The sequence below is a fragment of the Colius striatus genome, chromosome 8, assembly GCF_028858725.1.
Source record: "Colius striatus isolate bColStr4 chromosome 8, bColStr4.1.hap1, whole genome shotgun sequence".
Classification (NCBI taxonomy): Eukaryota; Metazoa; Chordata; class Aves; order Coliiformes; family Coliidae; genus Colius; species Colius striatus.
This window is the reverse complement of record NC_084766.1, coordinates 8,147,137-8,169,271: the sequence shown is the minus strand read 5'-3', so window position 1 is coordinate 8,169,271 and position 22,135 is coordinate 8,147,137. Positions and strand designations below refer to the sequence as shown.

The window sequence follows — 22,135 nt, the reverse complement described above, 5'->3', positions numbered from 1 at the left end:
TCTTCTTTTAAAGAATTTGTCTTTGCATGTCAGTATCTCAGTGTTAGCTTCACATTTTCTCAGAAGGGTTTGTTTTAAAAGAAAAACCGCTTTAAGCTATTAAATATGAAAAACCCTTTACTTGGTGCAGTCCATCTTCAGTTTGTCATTTTAATTCACCACAAATTAAATGCAGCTACATCCTGTTTCAGCTATCAAACTTGCAGCAATGTCAATAGAAGTAAATCTCTGGGGTAAAAAGTAAATTGTGATCTATGTGAGGGACTGAGAAGTGATACACTGTACTAGCTTTTTTTTTTATACTTGAGGAGTAATATTTTTATGCACACTGAATGCTAAATTGATGCAGCTGTCCCTGACCACTTGTGCATGTGAGATCTGTTGGGAACTTTATGAAACTACCATATTAGATTTCTTAACATTACAACTTTAAATAATTAATGAGATTGAGTGCTCTTTTGAATTAAAATTTCCTCTCTCATACCCTTAAAAGGGCCTGTTTCTTGTTCTTTTTTGTTCAAGGTATTGGTAAGACTGAAGTAATTTAGCTCTGTAAATTACTGTAATAATTTTACAACTCTATTGTAAATGGTAATGGAATTCCTTGTAAAAGAACATGGTGGACACTATATCAGTTGAAGACTTTGTGCTCAGAAGGTGAACACTTAATTTATAAAGTGTTGCCACTGATACCAGGATTCTCTTGTGGAAAAGTACATGATTACTGAAAGCTGTGCATTTCCTTTTAAGAGAAAGCAACCCTTTTTTCCCCTAAACCTCTATAATTTTGAAGAAAAGCAGGGGGTTATTTAATGTTTTTGAAGGATATGTTTGTGCTTTACATACTGGTTTGAATATTTTGCACAAGCCCATGCAGTAAATTTCCTGGAGCAAAGAAAATGAATCTCATATCAAGCTTTTATTAGGATGACATCACCTAGCAAAAGGTTGATTTTGTTGTTGTTGTTTTTGTTTTGTATTGCAAACTGAACTTTCTTGAGTAAAATAAGGAGAGAAGATGATAATTCATCCTTCCTGCAGTGAGCAATGGCTCCTCTTTTACTCTTGTGGGCAGGAGTCTTTTGTCAATCGAAACAACAGTGAATTTCACTGGTGTCCTGGCAGGGCTGAAAATGACTTGATTTGGAATTCACTGGCACTACATCTTTATTGACATAGTAGGACTTGCCTGGAAATAAGAACTGCTGCTTCATCCATCCATAGGTTGAGACACTGAACAGTAGCCACCTCTAAAGGTTTACAATTTCTTTTTTGCTAAGAGGCAGCACATTTTGCTTTAACTATCAAGTATATCTAGTAGTGTTTGCAGTTTAAGTGAACATCATGAAATTTTTCCTTGATCTGGAAAAAGAACAATACTCAATCTCCAAATGGACATGTCAGTATTTTGGTCTTCCTGTTACTGAGCACAGGCTCTCAGAGGAAATTTCAAAGCTGCTCTTGAAGAAAGTTAAGCTCTTATGTTTCTGTCAAGAATGGTGTTTGTTGTGATTTTAAAAGCTTACCACTTAAAATAATCTAAGGCCTAAAGCTCCAGCAGTTGATGTATTTTCCTCTGGGATTTGTTTTTTCTGTAGAACCTACGGGACTGGTGACGTTTACAAGGCAGTGCCTGCAGGAGTTTCCAGACTGGGAAAGGTAAGTCCAACATGCTGCTAATGTAAGACGTTTCTTAAATAAATGATAACTGAATCCCATTCGTACAGAATTGGTTCAGACCTGGAAGCACTACAGAAAACAATGTTTGGTATGGGTTGTGGAGAGTAGAGAGCGAAGTGAAGGAACTGCCAGCAAATAGTTTGAGTCTCCTGGATTTTCTGGTATGTTTGTTTGCCACTGAAGCCCACAGTCTTAAATGTTTTTTTAAAACAGTAGCACATTTTGGTGCTGTTGCTTGAGCAGGGAAAAGAGATTACTTGATTACAAAACATAACAAAATATGAGTGGTATAACAGCACGGAAACACAAGTGTTGCAGCTTTCTATCTAGTTATCAAGAGATGAAACTTGTGTGAAAAGACATAAAATTTCAATTTCAAAATCGGGATTTTATGGTGGGAGAGATGGGGAAACTGAGTAATTAACGATTAAAGCTTTACAAATTGTTTCTGAAAGGGAAATATATTTTCTTTAATCCATCAGGGCTTTTAGAACCACCTTATGTGTAAGATATGGGAGAAATTTGAGGTTGGATAGGTTTTCTTTTTAAATGGATGTCTTTGTCTGGAGATTGTGTAATCATCTATCCTGTACGATATTTTTCCATGATGATAGATCTCAGAAGAAGCTGTCTAGGTTGCATGTCACCTATGAAGGCACCATTGAAAGCAATGGGCAAGGTATGCTACAGGTAAGAACATACAACAGTAAATATGACTCTATGTCTTGTTTTTGTCATACTTCTATGATCTGCCACCTTAAAGTTATTTGTTTATTCTCAATTGACTTAAATGGCAATGCAGTCTAAAAGAAACATCCAAATTAATTCCATGGGCAGTCTTAGTACTGACAATATTCTCCAGCTCATCTGGATTTGCACATGTACCTGGTACAGAAAGAGCTGACAGAAAATCACAAACCCTGGACAGCTTTAGGTCTTTTGGTTCAAACCAAGATCAAAGATTGACAGGATAAAAATTTCAGGGTGTGATCTTGATGACTTGTCAAGGGTTTCACTTTACTTTTAATAAATGATTCTTTTGCCCTAGACAGTCACCAGGTCAGTGGTTCAGGACTCTTTCTTGCTGCTGCCAGCACCATTGTTTCAGTCTGGGAAGAAGTCAGCAACAGAAATTTGGAAGGAGAACGTCCTGTCCATATCTATAGAAAGGAACACACTTGAGTTTTCAAGCTAGTTGCTTGTTTATTGCTTTACTTAAAAAAAAAAAAAAAAAAAAACAAACCCCAAAACCACACACAAAAGAAGTTTATTCTGAAGTTTGTTTACCAAAAAAAAAATTATAGCTCATTTAGACATGGAACAAGCACTGCCAAGGAAGAGGAGCAGGGGAGAATAGGAGGGCTTTTTTTCTGTGATACTTTTTGCTCAAACTTTAAAATATCTCATGACTTCAAGAAACTTAAGTGCTCAAATGCTTAGTGAAATTAAGAGCTCAAAAACTGCTCAATACTACCTGGTTTTCTGTACCTCTCTGCTCAGCTATGCTATTACCTCAGAGGTGAAAGAAGGTTGAATTCTGTCTTCTGATGCACTGTTTCTGTTGCACTCTGTAAAATGTAAGCATTGCCTAGGACATGATGTTTTACCTCCTGGTTATTTCAGGTCTTATCAAGCCAAATAGCTCTGCTCAGCCAAAGAGTGCTCACTCCAGGAGGGAGCAGGATGACCAAGGCAAGACAGCCTCAGGCAGCAGGGTCACTGGCTGGGACAAGCAGAGTAGGGGTGGTGGCGGTAACAGTTTCTGCTGACAGATTGGTCATCAGACAGAGGCAAGTTGAGGGTACAGGTCACCAAAGCCAACTTGAGATCATAGTATCATAGAATGAAAGGAGTTGGAAGGGACCTTTAGAGATCTAGTCCAGCGTCCCTTGCAGAAGTGGGGCCACCTGGACCAGGTTGCACAGAAACGGGTCTTGAAGATCTCCAAGGAAGGAGGCTCCACACCCTCCCTGGGCAGCCTGTGCCAGGGCTCTGTCACCCTCACAGCAAAACAGTTTTTTCTTATGTTTAAATGGAACTTTCTGTGTTCCAGCTTCATCCCATTACCCTTTGTCCTGTTGCTAGATACAATACTAAAAAGTGATGTTCCAACCTCCTGACACCCACCATTTTTATACTTATTAATGAGAACTGGACACAGAACTCCAGATGAGGCCTCACCAGGGCAGAGTAGAGGGGGAGCAGAACCTCCCTTGACCTGCTGGCAACACTCTTCTTGATGCTGGTCAGCATCAGATGTCTGGTCAGCAAGTGACCATCAGCAGAGGGCTGGGCTGGGCATGGGCCCATACGTGACCTGTGTCGGGTGAAGTCTAGGACAAGGAGATGTAGCTTGTACAAAGGCCATGTGCCAGGGGTGAAGATGGGGACCCAAGGCCCTACTCAACACAGTTAAAGTGTGTTTGGACCATTTCCATGTTACTTTTTTGTGTCATAGTCAAGTTCAGCCAATCTTGAACAACTAAATTGTGTTGGTATTGCCAGGACAGATTCTAGGAATGCTTGCTGTTGCAAGCAGCTGGCTTTAGACTTCACCCTGACTCTTGAATCAATTTGTAATCTGCACAGGTGTTCATGTGAAGCAAGATTTTTCTCCCTCCTGGAAATGTGTTCTAACCAACTGTCAAAATAAAAATCAATAAGAAGCTAATAGCATTTAAAAGATGAAGTGATTTTTTAAAAAAAATGCTAAATGTACATGAGCATTTAACTTGCTTAAATCATATTCACTTCATTGAATAAACCGAATCCTTTTAAAACTCTTGTCTATGTAAAAATATAGCTTGCAAAATATGTTATTGCAACTAAAAATAGTCCAGAGCTTCTATTTCAACCAGAAACCTTAATGATCAAAATTACTTGACGTGTTTGGTGCATTTCAAAGAGAATTCACAAGAAGTTCTTTTAAGTACAGAACAACTGGTACAGGAGCAATGCTAATCTAAAAATGCTTCAGTGTGTCCAGCTGGGACAGAAATGTTTATTAAAGGACAACTTAATAATACTTCGGTGTCTGTAAGGAATTCTGTAACTTACTCGCTTAATCTTTCACATTTACTGAAATATGTTTTATTCTTAATGTGCTCTTCAAAGAAAATCCACAGAACTTGGATTCAGAACATCAGAGATGCAAAACTTAATTTTGCTGTGTCTAAGTTTTCTGAGAAGTAGAAGGGGAAAAAAGGCAGGCACGCTGTTCATTAGACTCTGTCCTGTTGCTTCTGTTTTTAAGTGATAGCAGCAGATTTTCACAGAATTACTGAACTTTGTACTTCAGTAAGCAGAAGGATTTCATACTGTTTGCTCATAATGCTGAATATATTTTTGTTAGGTTGACTTTGCAAACCGTTTTGTTGGAGGTGGTGTGACTGGGGCAGGACTAGTCCAAGAAGAAATTCGGTTCTTAATAAACCCGGAGCTGATTGTGTCAAGGCTCATCACTGAAGTCTTGGATCACAATGAGTGTCTCATCATCACAGGTTAGTCTTCACAGAAAATATTTTACATATTACTCTGGTTTTATATTTAGAAGATATATTTCAAGCTAAAGTTTAGTATATTTAAATGCTGTAGGGATAAAAAAAAAAACAAAGTAAGTCAATACTCATTTGACAAAGAGCTTCCTTCTTCACCTTTATCCCTTAAGACCATAGATGTTTTGTGAAGGAAATGGAAAAGAAGTGAAAACAAGCACACAACGTCTTTTGCCCTAAATAAATGTTTTTGAGGACTTGAATGTCTTTAGGCCTAGCTAAGGATATTGCTGGGCAATATAAGTAAAAGCCACAATTGCCAGCTGTTGGCAGGTAAGGCTTCTGTTGAAAGCAGGGTTTGTGGGTTTTTTTGTTCCTATCTGAAATTTGTAGCATTTTATATGACCACTGGGATTGAAAACTGTAGGACAAATTGCTTTCTGGTTACCCAAAATGGTAGAAGGTGGAAGAGGAGAAAAACAGCATCTGTGGAAAATGGTAGAATGTCAGGAGAAGTCTCTTAAGGATTTTAATCTTCAAAGTTGAGAACATGTGTCTGTTCGTTGTTGGTTTTTAACTACATCAAAAACTAAATGCTTCTCCAGTATGTTGTTGAGGGGCTATGTATGGAGATGGTCCAGTGCTTTGCAGAATGTGGTTTTCCTTTTGTTTCTTCCTCTGCCATAGAACTTGACATGGCTTATTTTTCCATTGGATCAAGACAATTAGCATCAAAACACCAAATGTCACTATTAAGAGCTGGAGAGGCTTGGGTCATTTGTGTGTATCACAGTTCTACACATGGGAACAGAGTGAGCATTTTTCATGACTGAACAACAAAATGACGCTATAAATTTTTTTATTTACTCTGAAGAACAGCTATAAAGAAAAAATATCAGAGGCATCTTCTGGGCAAATATTGCAATAGATTCTGTATATTTTATCTTTTTTTAGTCTGCTGTAGTTAAAATGTTGGGTTTAGTTACTTGAACTGCCTCAATAGCTGGGAACTTGTGCGGATATTAGGACATATTTCTTGGAGAACCTTCCAAAGCACTTCTTTCTCTCATATGCATGCACAATAGAAATTTGAGCTTAGATCTTGCAAATCATACTCTGTCCCTGCGCTATTGATTGCACTAAGCAGAGCATCTTTTATGAGTCTTGTTCTTGGTAGTCTTTTTAAGACAGTGTTTTATTTTGTTTTTCCACCCTGGCAAAGTGAATGCCTTTCCTGTGAAAGCTTTTTGATAAATTGCCGTTTGTGATTTCCATTTAAAAAAGGGAGTCAGGAACTTCTTGGCTGTTGATCTCTGTTGTGAATTTTGCATATGATACTATATAACAAGATTAGGATGTTGAAGTACAGTGCTATGTGTGAGACTCATCTGTTGGGGTGGGGAGAAACAGAGCACAGCTATCAGTCCATGTAATAACTGGTTGAGGGGAAACAATGAATAGTTTGAAAGACCTTCCACTCCCCAGCAAAGAATAGTGATTTGGCATGAACAAATAAAGGTGAGTGTGTTTTTTCAGTGCAGCAATGTTATTTTCATTTTCTTGAGTACGTTATCACATCTTGCAGTTAGTATTTATGATGTGGTGTTCCTCTCTAATGGAAATGGTCATTCCATCATTTTCATTTCATCCCTGGAGCTCTTCCACCTGTGTTCTTAGCCAGATCTCCACTGCATGTCACAATTCTCTAGATAAATTACATTCCTTGTGATGCATCTTGACTCAGTGGCCTAATGAGTATAACTGTGTAGCTGAAATTTGCAGAAGAGTCTGAGAAATTGGAGAGAAATTAAATTTGTTGTGATTGCACAGTATCTGGTTAACATCACTGCTGTAATGAATATGGAACAGGTCATGCGAGCAGTCAAGTTCTTCAACACGGATATCTGCCTACAGAAATGTCAGCAGCAATACCAGACATTCCCACAGCTGTATTTCTGGTGGAACTGTGAATAAGTGTCAGTGGTTTTTCATTCAGGTTTTTTCTTCTTTTTTTTTTTTTTCCCCTTTTGTTCTTTGAGATCACATGTACTCAGGCAGCATTCAGAGCAGATGAAGCTGGCTTCCACATTGGCTTCAAGGCAACAGATTGAACAACAGCCAGTCCTGACTGCATCTTAGTGATGCTTTTTCAGAGACCTCTAAGCACATTACCCGTGCACTAAATGAGATCAGGTAATTGGTTCAGCTGAAAATTTGCTCAGAGGGGAAAAATTGTTCTTCAGCTGGATTTAGCAGACTGATGGTGCCTCTGTCTGGAGAGACAGAAGCTAATGGTGGTACAAGATAAGGATCACAAGAACCGATTGAAAGGGAAAGAAAGACTTTCCCTCATTTTGGTAGTAAACGTGCATTTATAATGGTGACAACAAAACTACCCTCTTTTGCTTTTCACATGTACTCCTTTTCATTCAGTGTTAATGGTACTGGCTCTTCAGAGATACAAGTTATAGTTCATAAGAAATACTAGAGGGACAGTATGGTGGGGTTCCAGTCCTTGGGAGCTTTATAATGTCACAGATCAAATGTAAATGAAAAGTTACACTATGAAGGGTGATATAAGTATATATTTTTTTTTTAGTAATAATTGGAACTCATTCTAGGTGGATGAGATCCCAGAAGCAGTAACACTTGGCAATTTTACTGTTTGATGCTGTATTACAAATTTCACAAAACTACTTGATAGTTGCATGTACTTTGTTTTGATTTAGGCTTTTAAAAAATCTTGTAGCTTGTTTTTGAAGTTTTGATGGAATGATGCTATTATGTTGTATTTGTAGCTTTGCTTTTTTTACCCCATTATATATATATATTTTTTTTTTAATAGGAAGAAAAAAGATTCACCAGAAACTTTAGCATGTCCAGTTTATCCTGCACTGCTTCTGTTCTCCCACCTATACCAGTTGGTATCCCAGTAGTTCACAGGCAAAAGTGCTGCCAATTGAATGACCCATTTTTGTCTGACAAATTTCCAGAGCTTCACTTATGAAAACCCATTGATTTTCATTAACTTTGGGTTTCTGGGACACGAGTCTAGAGTTTGTGTGATTTCTTTGAATTTCACAGTTATTGATTTTTATATATACGTGTGTGTATGTGTGTGTGTATTTGTGTGTTTCTTTCCTGGTGCTTTCATCATCAGGCACTGCACTTCCAAAAAAATTAATGAAAACAATAAACCTTGAAAAGGTCAACTTCAGACTTTGGCTGTTATTTAATCTCTCCTGTTACAAAATCTTGATAAACATCGTTTTTTGTTTCTACATGCTAGACACAAAGGAAATCCTTGCTTTTCAAAGCTGGAAGTTTTGCTAGGTTGTTCCCTGAAGAGAGCTCTTAAAGTCACATATTTCCTTTGTCTCGTCTTACTACTTGCTCAGACATTGTTTTCCAAGCATATCCGTAAAACTGAATTTTATCTATGTCAGGAAAAGGCTTACTGAAGGTTGATAGCCTGCAATTGGATTAGAAGTCTGACTTCTAAATATTTAAGCTGCTTATAGTTGTCCTTGGTACAAGGGCATGGATGTGGGTGAATACATAGGCATGTTATGCCATCACAGTTATGTAGACTTAGATTTTGTAACAGGAAGTGAATTCTTGGAGAGGAATCATTTATCATCCCACTCATTTTGCTCAGCAACTTTTCAAAGTATCTTTGAGTGGTATTTGTGTGTCCTCAATATGGTCAATCATCTAGACAAACGTGAATAAATACTGAGTGGATAACAGGGCAGATGAGGTGAAGAAACACTGGTAAGGCTTTTCAGTTAAAATGACTTTGAGTAAAAGGGGAAAATGTCTTGAAGTAAATACACTTTTAAAAACACTTTTTATCAGCTTGTGTTTCCTACACTTGAGACTACTGAAACTAAGCATTCCATTTCCCTTGTCAGATGAAGTTAAAAGAGAATAGACTTACATTTCCAATTGTTCCACTTCTATTTTTTATTTAGAAAATGAAGAACTTTTAAATCAAAAGTAAACATTTGTACTTTTACAGTATCACCCATCTGTTAGGCATTACTGTTGTCTTAATAATCAGATGTTTTGTGCTGTCAGCTTATACCTCTTTCTAAAGCCTGTTTTTCTGTTACATTTATAGTCATAGCTGGTATCATTGTTTGTAGTTAGGGGGCTGCTTAACAGTTCTATTCTTACCCTTACTGTTTATAACTGTGCCAAACTGTACCTGTATGAGCTGCAATTTTCCAAATTAGATATTCTTTTCACTCCTCTGCTTTTGAAATCCAGCTCTTATGAGCTCAAAACAGGGGGAAAACTTGTGGTTTTGCTTTGATGGTACTTTAGGACTGTTTCTTTGAGGCATTTGAGCATCCTGGAGTTTTGAAGCAAGATCCTGGAGTTTGGTAAAATGAGGTGAAAGGCAGGCTTTTAGAAACGTTATGATCTTTACTCTCACTTGTAAATACTCCTTCATCTGGGATGAACCTTTCAAAAAGAATTGGCATAGCAGAGCATAATAGCTAAAATTAATGGAGGTCTTAATGAGCTGCTTCCTTACAGCACTTAATGCTTGCTAAGATACCCTGCTGGACTTTTTCACAGAGCAGCCAAGTGTATTCTAGACCATGGTTTTGTGAGTCCTCAAGCTTTTACAGAGATGAGTTCTTGGTGCTGCCACAGCAGAGAGCAGCAGCCTTTTGGTCCCTTCAGTGCCATTAATTGCTGTGATAATCTGAGAATTTGTGTCAGGAGCTGTAGTGCAGAAATCATGCTGAACAAAAAGATTAACAAAGGAAAAAGATCTATTGGGCAATGAGAGTAGGGAGTTTAACAATCCTACCTATCCTTATCTAAGTTTACCCTCAAGAGTCTGTAGCACAACAAACTGGGTAACACTGGTATGCTGGAAATCAGCTTGGTTTCTGACCATCAAGGTTTTCTTTGGCTTTATGGGTTTTAGTTTTGTTAGAGGAAAAAAAAATATATATATATGCACATGTAGCTCACCACAAACTTTGTCTTCTTGTTTCCTGAGCTGTCAGCCTGCGTGTTTGTTACATCGTGGTGAGATAGGTTTGATGTTTGCCATATTTTCAGTAGTAAAGCGACTGTTTTATTGTTGTGTTTACCTCAGGAAAAAGGGAAAGCAAAATGCTAGCAGCACAAAGGCTTCCAGTGTTTGTTAACCAGATATTACCCAATAAAGCTGTCAATATGGCAGGTGGTTAATTGTGGAGCTATTGAACTTGAGAGTGACCAAATTGAAAGCTATTGTTGTGTTGTGTCCTGGACAGCATACACAGGATTGGCACTTGGAATGTTCTGTGGTGGGTGCTACTCTTCATCTGTTGAAAAGAAGCTTCCACTGGTTAAAAGAAGACCTTGTACTCTTGGTTCAGATGTGGCACTCTTTTCCATTGCTTCAGAGAGGTGGTGATTCCTATGAGAGATTTACCAATTGAAAAAATATGTACCTATTTTGAATGTAATAAGGGAAATAATTTGTTTCAGGTACTGAGCAGTACAGTGAGTACACGGGCTATGCAGAAACTTACCGGTGGGCAAGAAGCCATGAAGATAAGACCCCAAGGTAAAGATACACATAAATATTTCAAGCGAAGGAATAAATATGTATTATAAACTTGGGAACTGGGTGTTTTAAGTATTTCCTAGCATTTGCCGTGATAGAGAGATTGACTGTTTGATCCTACTCTCTTCAGTAGAACAAACAAGTCATATTAATAATTATATGAATGCTAATAGATGTTACCTGACAACGTGTCAGTCCTTAAACCAACACGTTTTACAGTTCTGTGTATTTAATCCAAATTGTTAAGATACTGACTGAACTGTAGATTGCAATGTCACAAGAAGTTTGACAATGATACCTCGGGTGCCACAGTGTAGCTGATATGTGGTAAAATAAGATTTAGTATCAGAAATCTGAGCTCTTAAATTTCTTTTTTTCTATTTGTAGTGTTTCCACAAAATTATTAATTTGTTATCAAAACACAGACAATGTACTCTCTTAAATGTTGGAGGGAGACAGAGAGGCAAAGTGCTTTCCTTTGACCTTGCAGTGTTCTTATGTACTTCATAAATAGTGCAGTGGGATTTGTTTCACGTTTGTGCTCAAAATCTAGCCAGAGTATTCCTAAATGATGCTGCTTTTCATTCACAACCCACAAAGCAATAAAGTGCTCCCTTGTCTGAGCTCACCTTCTGAGCTGCTTCCAGCAGAAAAGCTCTACAGATAATGAGCTCTACAGCTCATTTTGGATCAGAGTTGTATGGCCAATGTTGAACAACCAATGTCATTTACTTTTCTCCTTCCAATTTTAGGGATGAATGGCAGCGACGCTACACTGAAATTGTTGCTATAGATGCATTTCACTTCAGACGTTTCCTTGATCAGTTTGGTCCAGAGAAAATTAGAAGAGAGCTCAACAAGGTCAGTAACTTCTTACAACAGCCTGCAGTCTAATGTTTATTGTGCCTTTTGAAATATTTTTTGATAGTGTTATCTTCAGCTAAGGAAGTTCTTGCTTAGTTGTCTCTTCAAGAAGGTGCATTTTGGGGTTTTGTTGACCAATGTTAAAACAGAAGCATGTCAAATAGAATGACTCATATCCTTTCATATGCTATTCAAAGGTATCTTTTGTTTAACCTTCAAAAAGATAAATGAAATTTGGATATGCGTTTGGTTAACTCTTCCCTGTTCTGCTTCTAAATGATAATCTTAAATTCTCTTCCTGTGATTGGCTCTGCTGAATCCTAGTCAGCCCTGCAGTCAAGGGGAAGAAGCAGGGGATGACTCATGTTTTAACATGATGACAATTCATAAATACGGTGCCACTTTCTTTTATTCCACCTTTCTTGTTTGCCCTTGGAATATCGCCATATTACCAGGGAGTTTTATCTTTTCATATGTTGATGTCTTCCTGAGATCAGATCCAAGTGGCCTTGATAATCTTAGTCATTCAAGTTGGCAGGCTGAAGAGCTCTTTAACAAGGGAAGCTGGAACTGTGGTTGACAGCTTTTTTTTTCTCTGCCTTGCCCCCACCCTATTTGAGATCTTGTCTTTAAATAAGACATTTGTGTTTCTAGATTGTTCCCAGTCTGTGCTCTCTGCCCTGGAATATGTACTACATACTGTTTGCGAACATGGATACTTTCCCAAGCCATTGCAGGTGCTTTATGTTGTGTAGCTGAGATTTGTCACATTACTTGGTTTTCTTGCTTTGCTTGCTTTGCTGCTGTTGGTTTTCTTGAAGCTGAAGCAGTCTTTTCTTGGCTTTTGAGGTTGTACTTTTTCAGTGATTAGTAATTGCCATCAGGTGAGCTGTTTATAGTTCTCAGGCTTTAGCTTTCAACCTGTCCCAGTGTTTTCATGCTATCCAGTGCATGAATTTTATCTCCCAAGAAATGCCTGGTATCAGTGTCCAGTTCACACAGCAAATTCTCACATTACCAAGAAAGCTAATGGGCCAGACTGAGGGTCTTGCATGGCTGGTGTAAGACATAGGTAGTGAAAGGTCTGTGGACTGTTACAGCAATGGATATGCTATTTTTACTGGGCATTTGAACACAAGAGTGCTTATACAGTTACACTATTTTAGTGAGCTTATGTGAAGGTACAGGATGCATTTTTAAATAACTTCAGGCATAGGTCACTGTGTTCCTAATTCTCAGCAGCAAAGGCAGTATACCTGAAAGCTCATCTCTTTTGAGTTTGGGTTTTTTTTTCCCCTCCCTCTCACAAAAATAATGTACATTGCTGGAGGATTAATTTGTTTAGTTGTAAAACCTTAGCATCCTGACTAAAGTAACATTCATCATCTTGTTTCTTCATGGTTGGTAATGAAATTAGCCCCGAAAAAGACAGTAAATAGATTTTGTGAACTTCAGTGATATCTTAGTACAAAATTCAAATTACCTACTCTGGTGAATTTATGATCTGTCTACAGTTTTCAATATTATTGATTGGGTCTGGATTTTTTAAAATAAATTATGGTAAATCTATGCAACTTTTATATAGTGTGTCAGTTTGGCTGATGTTGTTTGAGGACTGATTGGTATTTAAGGAAAATCTTAAGCCTGAGTTAGTTCTCTGTTTACTACAATAAAAATTTCATTAAGTTTATTTGAGGTTCTATAATATTTTAATGAATATTTTGGGTGTACTTTAACTTTAGATCAAACCAAAATAAATATTAACCCTAAGGTTTATTGTATTTCTAGGTGAAAACCTCATTAAAATATTGGTGCATTATGTCTTCTTTATTTTTAAGGTGATTAGTTGTATCTCTATCCTTTATTTGCTGTGAAAAATCAATGGAGCACTCACTGAGATATTTCTTCATTGCTGCTGAAGTCATTCTAAGCATTTACTGACTTCCTTACGGTGTCTGAGACAATTTTATTTCTCCATGTCCTATGAGTTGAGAAATACTGGCCCATTAAGTAAAAGCTGGAAATAAAATGGCATCCTGTTGTAACACCAATCCATTTTCCTCACTGGGAGGGCATGGAGTTTGCAGAATTATTGGCCACACATTCAGAGCAGTAGCTTGCGTGACCCACTAGTTTCATACAGACTTGCTGTGAACATTGAGCATACTCTGTCATGAAAGAACTGAGGAAGATGCATACACTTGATGATGTGTAAGTGCTCCTTATGCAAGCTCTGTATCATAGTATCCTGCTAAATTATAACTAATAGAAGTCTGAATTTACAGTTTAGGTCAGATTGGAGTGAAGCTGAGAGTACTTCAACCTGTACCAGACAATTGTACCAATTCAATGAATTCTTGTACTGTTGAAAACTTCCCAAGGAGATTTATCCTTTTTTCAATACATAGAAGCACCTGTCTTTACTAAAGATTTCTTAGTGAATATCACAGTACTTTCTCTTACCATCATTTATTGTTAGACCTGTATTCTGAGGTGCTGTTTTGTATTTAATTTTCAGTTTTGAGTAATTTCAATGATACTGGACGTATGAATTCAGCTGTCATGTATGCTAAATGGGCTGAAAAGCAACAAACATAGTACAGTCTGCTGTTCAAGTTATTCTTTTCTCTGGCTATCCTGAAAAGTTTCCTATAGCTGTGATTAAATCCCTAGGAGTCAGCATCTGCATGTCATCTTTAACTTGGATCCAAATACGCTGAAATTCTACTTGCCTTAAACTCTTCATTGATTGACCTTTGATTTAAAGGAAGATTAATGGGGTATTGAAGTAGTTTGGGTTTGGTATTGCTAGAAGACACTACTGATGATTATTTTCATGTTACAGTGTGAAAATATGGCACCAGATTGCCTGTCAGCTTCATCTTCTGCCTCTTGTCTGTCTGTAGGCCTACTGTGGCTTCTTTCGAGCCAACATTCCACCTCAACATCTATCTGCAATAGCCACAGGAAACTGGGGATGTGGTGCCTTTGGAGGGGACTCCAGATTAAAAGGTACATTATAGCAATTCATTATTGTTCAAATTAATCAAATAACTTAGTTTGATTCTTGGCTTTATTGTTTTGTTTCAGTACATGTTTTGGTTTTGTGACAGTTAATACATTTTAAGCAAGGGCTGGAATAATAGTTATTAATAACCAATTTGTAGAACTGGTTCATGAGCCTTAGATGAAGTGGCCTTAATTAAAACTCATGCTGCTTTTATGTGTTTTTTTCAGTTTCAAGTATCTGATGGTGAAATGCCACAGGTTTACAGGGGCCCATTGCACTGAAACCTTCAAGAGTTCAGACGCATAATATTAGTTCACAAAAACTCATGTTCATTGCAGTTCTCAGTCATATAGATCAATTGACCTTTCTGGAGCAGTGCTTTTATATTATGCCTAAAATTTTAATCTCTGCAAAGCTGTTTAAAGTACCTGGTAATTTACAGGGCTTCACAAACTTGCTGGCAATGCTTAATGTATTATAGTTTTGCTCCTTAGTACAGTGTTGTATACCACAGAGGTTACCAGTCACTCAGACTCCTTTCTTGCCTTGCTTGCTCTGTCACTCACTTCCTCATGTTCTTTTATTCTTAATTAGAGCATTTATAATGTGGCAGATATCACATGCCTACAGTCATTTAAGACTTTTTCCCATCAAGTCATGAATGGATGGATCCTGACATTTGAATTGATATCCTGATTCATATTTCAGGAGACATTTACATTTTTATAGTTTTCAAACACTTGGGAGTATTTAAAATTTGCTTTTCTGAACAACATTAGGTAGTTTCATTGAGACAAACAATCATCAGACTACCAGCTTCATTAGTTTTCTTTCTTAATGTGTTTTATTCATTGAGCATCTGTTTTTAATTTTTCTTCCTCAATACTCATTGTTTTCCTGACAGTTGTTTTTGATTTCCATTAGATAAAATGGGCTGCCAAGTGCAGATCGTGAATGTCAGAAGTAGTATTTACTGCAAGATGTTGTCACACTTTAGTATGATTATGTTAGGAACATTTAATAAATGCTTTGATTTGCATAAGGCCTCTTCTCAGATCTAACTGTAATATCCCATGTATGGTGTTTTTAATGTATGGTGTTTTGATTAAAATGTCTTATCTGATCTAAGCCATTATCTTTGCAACACTGGATGTAACTTTTAGAATAGGGATTACTCACTGCAGTGCTTTACTTCCTCTCTCCATCAGTCAGAGCTCAAAACTAAAGCATACTGGCAAAGACTGGGTCCATTGAGAAAAGTCTTTGATGTAGACAAAGAAATGAGCCATGAGATGTTCACTTGAACATGAGGCGAAACTTCTTTGCTGTGAGTGATGGAGCCCTGGCACAGACTGTCCAGAGAAGGTGTGGAGTCTCCTCCTCTGGACATTTCTAAACATGTCCATGTGCCCCCTGATTGAGGGGAACCTGATTTAGCAGGGGCTTGGGCTGGATGGGCTCTGGAGGGCCCTTCCAACCCCCACCATTCTGGGATTCTGTGACCTCTGGACTTGAGCTGCTCTGCCCCAGCATTACCACCTGCAGACCCTGGTGATAACATCCTTTCCTTGGGATAAAGGGGACTGAACAGAGAGGACCTATGAACATAGCTGGGTCCCCAGAGAAAGTTATATTACATTTCTGTAATGGGTAGAAGAATGTACATTAGCACAGCCTGAAGGAATCTTCAGGTGTGAGTTCAGGAGAGCTGAGTGGGATCACATCAGCTGAGGGCAAGGAGTGGTAGAGCCTAAATCCTTTGGGCCCCCTGTACCACAGGCTCTATTGCTCTTCCTGTGATGCATTTTTCTGTACCAGGAGCATGGGAGTTTCACATGGCATTGCATGTCATTAATGCCCAGAAGATTGTGAAGCCCAGTTATTGACAGGAAGTTTGACCCTCATTTCATAAGATTGATAGCAATTCAAAATGAACAGTAAGATATTTTTAATATCTTCTGTGAAGTGGAACTGCATTGTTTGTTTGGAATGAGTAATAAGATTCATTAGGTTCTGTTCCCCTATGCAAGCTACTTAATTAGGACCTTTAAAAGCTAAACTACTGAGGCTTTACCAAATCCACAGCTGGTTCAGTTGCTTAATTAAAATATCATTCCCAGATTGAGATTAATTTCACATGTAAATAATAATTTATAATTTTAGCTATGGGTTTACAAGAGGTTCTTTTAAAGCATGTGGTATTTTACTAGATCTCTTTAAAAATGTGAAAGATCCTTGATCTGAGCTATGAACAGCAGGTGGTGATGCAGTACAAATGCTATTTTATGTAAAATTAATCTTTACAAAGGCAATATTAATAACATTTGAATTAATTCTACTTACTGGGTGGAAAGGGAAGAAGTAGTATCAGAACAGCACCCATAAGCTACGAAGACAAGCCACAACACAAATAGTTGCTGGGGTCCATTATTTGATCTGTTATAATATTACTTGAAATGAAAGTGGGATTGATTGCATGCACCTGTGACACTCTGGCTTCACAGTGCTGGTGGGTGAAAAAGCTACACTCTTGGAATATCTTGGAGCTACCCTTCTCCTGGTTTTCCTTCTCCCCATTCCTGTTCTTAGCTGTATGGCCCCGTGCTCTCTCTTGCATCAGCTCTGACTCTTCACAAGCCCTTGGCTCAGCCAGTTCACCTGCCGATCTAGCAGAGAACAATTGGCTTTTATTCTTTTGTTGTGTAACTTTTCTGCCGGGTTGGTGAACTGATTTGGCTCAGTGAGATGTCTGATGAGCACCTGAAAGCTGCAGAAAAGTCAGGAGGTGGGTGAAAAAGTTAGGATGAGGGAGAAAGTGTGACAGAGTCTCTTTCTCCAGTTGCAGAAGGTCATTGGCTTGGCTCAGCTGGACCATTGATCAGTATCCCAGATGATTTCTCCAGATGAATCTTCAACAGTCTATTTCCAAGAGAGGAAGCATTCTTTCTTTTCTGTATAGAAAAACAAAGTCTATCTACTTTGTAATGTGTGTACCCGAAAACCCGTTTGATTTTTAAACATGTGGATTATCTGGAAAATGAGGGTGGTTGTCACTAGCGACTCCAGCAGAATACCTCAACACCTTCAGCTGCAGGGCCCAATATTCTTTATTATGTTTTAAAAGTGCAAGTAACACATCAACCCATTGTTTAAGCTGCTTTGCATCTCCACCTAGAGATGGATGGTATGATTATTTACTTGAACTCTGCAATTTTCCCATCAGCAAACAGTTTCATCCTGTATTCACTGTGTAATGTCTTTTATCTTTCAGCCTTAATACAGATATTGGCAGCTGCCGAGGCTGGGCGTGATGTTGTTTATTTTACCTTTGGGGATGTGGAGCTCATGCGGGATATTTACAGCATGCACACTTTTCTCTGTGAGAAGGGCCAAACTATTGGTGAGCACAACCAAATCCTTTCATGCAGCAAAGAGATTTGACTATGAGTAGAAAATGTCTAATAAGAATGATTGTCATAAAATCCTGAAGACCAGCAAATGGGTCTCAGTTTTTGTACCCCCTTCCAGCATGGGGAACTCTTCTGGCTCAGGGTCAACTGCAGTGTTAATCTTTAGAAGACTTCTGGAATCCTTTTCTAATTCACTTGGGAGTTAGTCTACAGATTCTGGAAAATACAGATACATGTGCTAGACAGGAGGTTTGCGGAATTCTGCAGTATAACTCAAAATGCTTTACAAAGGGGGAAATCTATGTATGCATTCTTGGGGTAATTTGTTTTATAGGCATTCTGCCTTGATCCTGCAAGATGTAGTCTGATATGTTACTTGGTAGCAATCAAAAAAAGAAGTGTCACCATTATCCCACTGCAGTTGTTAAATGTATTTAATTTCTGGGGCAGAAGCCCAAAGTGAAGTAATTTTCAGTGGGTTTAAGTAATACAAATGCAAGCCTGACATTTGTAAAGCTGGAGCAGAAAGCTCAGCAGCAAGTTGAGAGAGCCCACCCTTTGTTCCGAACTAGGAGACAGTCCCATTCCCTTTGGAGAGCTATCTCCTCTCTCTCTCCTCATTTAAAGAGATGTACATATACACAGCTTCAGTGTGAGTGTGCATTTCTAATCTTTGCTTGCAAGCACACGTTCTTCACATGGCATGATCTTACACACTTTTTAATTATTCCTTTCTCTTTTTAAGGGGATATTTATAGGCTGTTACTGAGATACTACAATGAAGAATGCAGAAGCTGTTCTACTTCTGGACCAGATGTCAAGCTGTACTCTTTCATATACAACACCGTTGAGTCCTATGCAGATTCTACTGATGATGATGATGAAGAAAAGGGCTTGTGCTATGAGGATTGATATCTATGTCTTTGAACAGAATATTGTTTATCTCCTCCCACTAGTATATTGTGTGAATTGATGGGTGAAATATATGAATTGGTTTAACTACCGATGGAGTCAATATATGTTATGTATAACACTCAAACAAAAAAAAAATCTCACCTTTGAGAGATGAGAAGGTTTTTGTTTGATGGCTTCATAGATAAAAGCCATGTCCTCGTGTGTACAGAAGAGACTTTGGTAAATCAGGTTTGCATTATACCTTGTTAAGCAGGATGTTTTGTTACACGTTTATATTTCAGTCAAGAGGTGCTGAAAGACTTCAGAAGATTTCTCTGTACTGCTTTGCCTTTTGTTTTTCAGAGATGTTCTCTAGATTTCTCATGGAAGTTTAGTACTGGAGTACAGGCAGCCAAGTAACTCCTGGGATGTTAAAAGAGAAGAGTTGTAATGATCATTCCTACTATAATTTTGTCATAATTTGCTTACCTCCTTAGGATTGCCACAGTACCTCCAGTTTTCTTACCAACTTTTTTATTCATTTAAATACAAATGCCCTGGATTTAATCTATTTTTTAAATAAATGGTTAAAAATTGCAAGCCTCTGGAGGAGCTATAAAGCGTTTCACAACTGCATTGTCTTTATCAAATCAGACATAAAAGTTGGCATGAAAAAGTGGAGAAAATATGAGATATGGAAGGATGGAAAAATGAGAAACATTACCATTTCCATAGAAGGAGAGGGAAACATTGTCACATGAAACTCTTTGACACCATTGTGTTAGTGCGGCCTGTTACAACACTGAGCAAGGTCTTGGACTTTTCGGTGTCTTTGCAGTTTCTCAAGGCTCACGGTTGTTGATGAGCCTGTTTGAATTAAGGTCTGTTGGTTGTGTTTCTATTGGCATATCAATTCTTTATCACACTATGCACATAGGTAGGATCCCCAGGGGACAGTGAGAGCGAGGATGTGGAAATCACTTACACATCAGTGGGAGGGAAGTCTGCAGACTAGGGAGGTGAGCACAAGGTCTTCTTGATTTATGCCGGTGTCTCTTTAGGCATGGGAGTGATAACAATGAAGAGAGAGCAAAAACAGTGTACAAACTGCTATTACTATTTCTGTGAACACCAAATTAGTGTTGCTGTAGTACATGGATAGTTTACACAAAACTGCAGATTGAGCTGTGAGAAAACTTTCACAGGTCTGTGTTACAAGGCCACTCCAATGAAACGTGTCTATTGGTAGTTTAATCCCAGTTTAAGCCTCAATAGCTGAGTTTAGTCTCTTCCGTGTTTAATTTTTCTGGTCTGTCATGGTTGCTATTACCAGTTTAGCAATACAAGTGAAAACCACAGCATATGTAGTGAGCTAAGGCTCACCTAAGCCTTTTGGCTAAAGTCAGATGAAACGTCTGCAAACCTGAAACACCACAAGGTGATTAAATGCAGGAAGCAGCTGGCAATGTGGCTTACGGTGAAGTCCTTGAGCTGCTCTGGTAGAAGCAATAGCAGAGACTTTGGGTCACCTATAAACACCTTTCAGGGCTGCACCTTTGCATTGATGCTAAGCAGGCAGCTTGGAAGCACATTGCTTGGAAGGTGACAGACACAGCAGTTGAAGAGTTTCTTCCTCTCTTCCCACCAGCTGTAGCTTTCTCCACTGCCATTCATTATAAGGAAAAGATCTGGGATAGAATTTCAGGCCTCTTTCTGAGATTGTGACTTGTGTCCTCAGAGTCAGCAGGAATCTTTTCTCTTGCTCCTGATGTTTCATTTTTGGCTGAGATTCTGGCAATAGGCGTAACTGTTATATAATCAGCTCTTACTTGGGTATTTAGGTTCAGCTATGATAGTACTTCTAGCTGCATTACTGATGATAAATGTATCCGTTAATTAAGCAATGGAAAATTGGTGCTAACTGCCAAACCTTCTTCACCTTATTACTCAGGATTTCCTATAGAAAAGGTGAACAGAATTTGTTCCTAAACAACTGGAAGAAAACACAGCAAAAAGCTTTAGGTGTCTGGATGTGAGCTCCCCTTTACTGTAAATAAATCTGTCTTTATTAGTGCAATATTAATTTTCATTGTGAGAGGAAGTGATTGGTCAGGTGTTAAAAATGTACCAAAAAAAGATGGCATCATAATTGTACTTCAGCTCTCAAAACAGAAAAATATATTGAACTTTGGAAGGATTCTCTGAAGATCATAGTGTAAGGTATCCAGCTGAGAGGTTTGGTTATGTCAGGGGTACTCCTAGGCATTTTATGCAGTCTGTATTTTCACTGATACCTGAGGATTTTCTAATATGAGGAAGAATACCTTTTATTTGAGATTATTCTTTAGGATATGTTTATTTATATTTCTTTCCCCCTTATGAAATATTGTTGTATGGGCAGGAGAAAAGGAAAATAACTACTCATTTTCTGTTCAATGTGTCATCTGAATAAGTTATCCATCCTGCATCGTGCTGTGTGTCCCTGGTCTTGTAAAGGGCAACATTGTAAGAACACTTGGAATAGTTCTTTGCAGACAGGCTGAAGATTATATTTTTCTTGAGGGTTTTTGTTTGTGTTGGATTTTTTTTTTTTAAAGCAAAAAGGCCTGGAGTTAACAATTAATGGTGTTACATTCCCATGACTGTCCAGTTCAATGAAGAGCTAAACAGCCCAGGATGCTGCATGTAGAAGCAGGAATTTTGCGTCGGCTCAGTATGTGCTCCACATCTTTATTTCCTTTCCCCTCCACCCACCACTCCTTGTTTATAAACTACCTGGAACATTTTCTTTAGCTGGAGATGCCTTTTGGTGCTCTGTTTGCAGTAACCTGAAATGGAGATGCAAATCATCTCTTTGTGCAGCCTAGTAAGCTTCAGTTTCTCTCTTCCAGAAACTTGTTTATGAGATATTCAGGGTTTTTTTGGGGGGGAGTTGTTACTTTAGGATTGTCTTACTATATGATTTCAAATAAAAATGAACTTCCTACCAAAACTTTGGGTTTATACTTCTTAGCAGCAAAGTTGAATGCGTAATCTGAAATAACAGGCGGTCATGTAGGCTGCAGTTTTTGCCTCATAGTCAAGTTTGGTGTCAGGGCACATCTGTTGTTTTACAGCTCTTGCACCTAAACTCCTCAGTTTTGAGGTGTTCTTATCTAATGATGAGTACCCATTACTGTACATAATAATTTATGAACTGTTGAAGTGT

General features: G+C 38.2%; 1 protein-coding gene across 4 annotated transcripts in view; it reads left to right on the top strand.

Moving 5' to 3' along the window:
- Positions 1 to 21,919, top strand: part of PARG (poly(ADP-ribose) glycohydrolase) — a 63,477-nt gene extending 41,558 nt beyond the window's left edge. For 2 of the 4 annotated variants that reach the window (XM_062001556.1, XM_062001558.1), the window contains exons 11-18: positions 1,599 to 1,659; positions 2,295 to 2,370; positions 5,033 to 5,180; positions 10,671 to 10,749; positions 11,502 to 11,610; positions 14,520 to 14,625; positions 17,895 to 18,023; positions 18,779 to 21,919. In XM_062001556.1, coding sequence (XP_061857540.1) covers positions 1,599 to 1,659; positions 2,295 to 2,370; positions 5,033 to 5,180; positions 10,671 to 10,749; positions 11,502 to 11,610; positions 14,520 to 14,625; positions 17,895 to 18,023; positions 18,779 to 18,945 — 875 coding nt within the window. In that variant the 3' untranslated portion in view covers positions 18,946 to 21,919. Of the gene's footprint in view, positions 1 to 1,598; positions 1,660 to 2,294; positions 2,371 to 5,032; positions 5,181 to 8,019; positions 8,312 to 10,670; positions 10,750 to 11,501; positions 11,611 to 14,458; positions 14,626 to 17,894; positions 18,024 to 18,778 lie in introns of those variants that run through there. The other 2 variants (XM_062001557.1, XM_062001559.1) reach the window with 2 other exon arrangements.
- Positions 21,920 to 22,135: the final 216 nt, after the last annotated feature.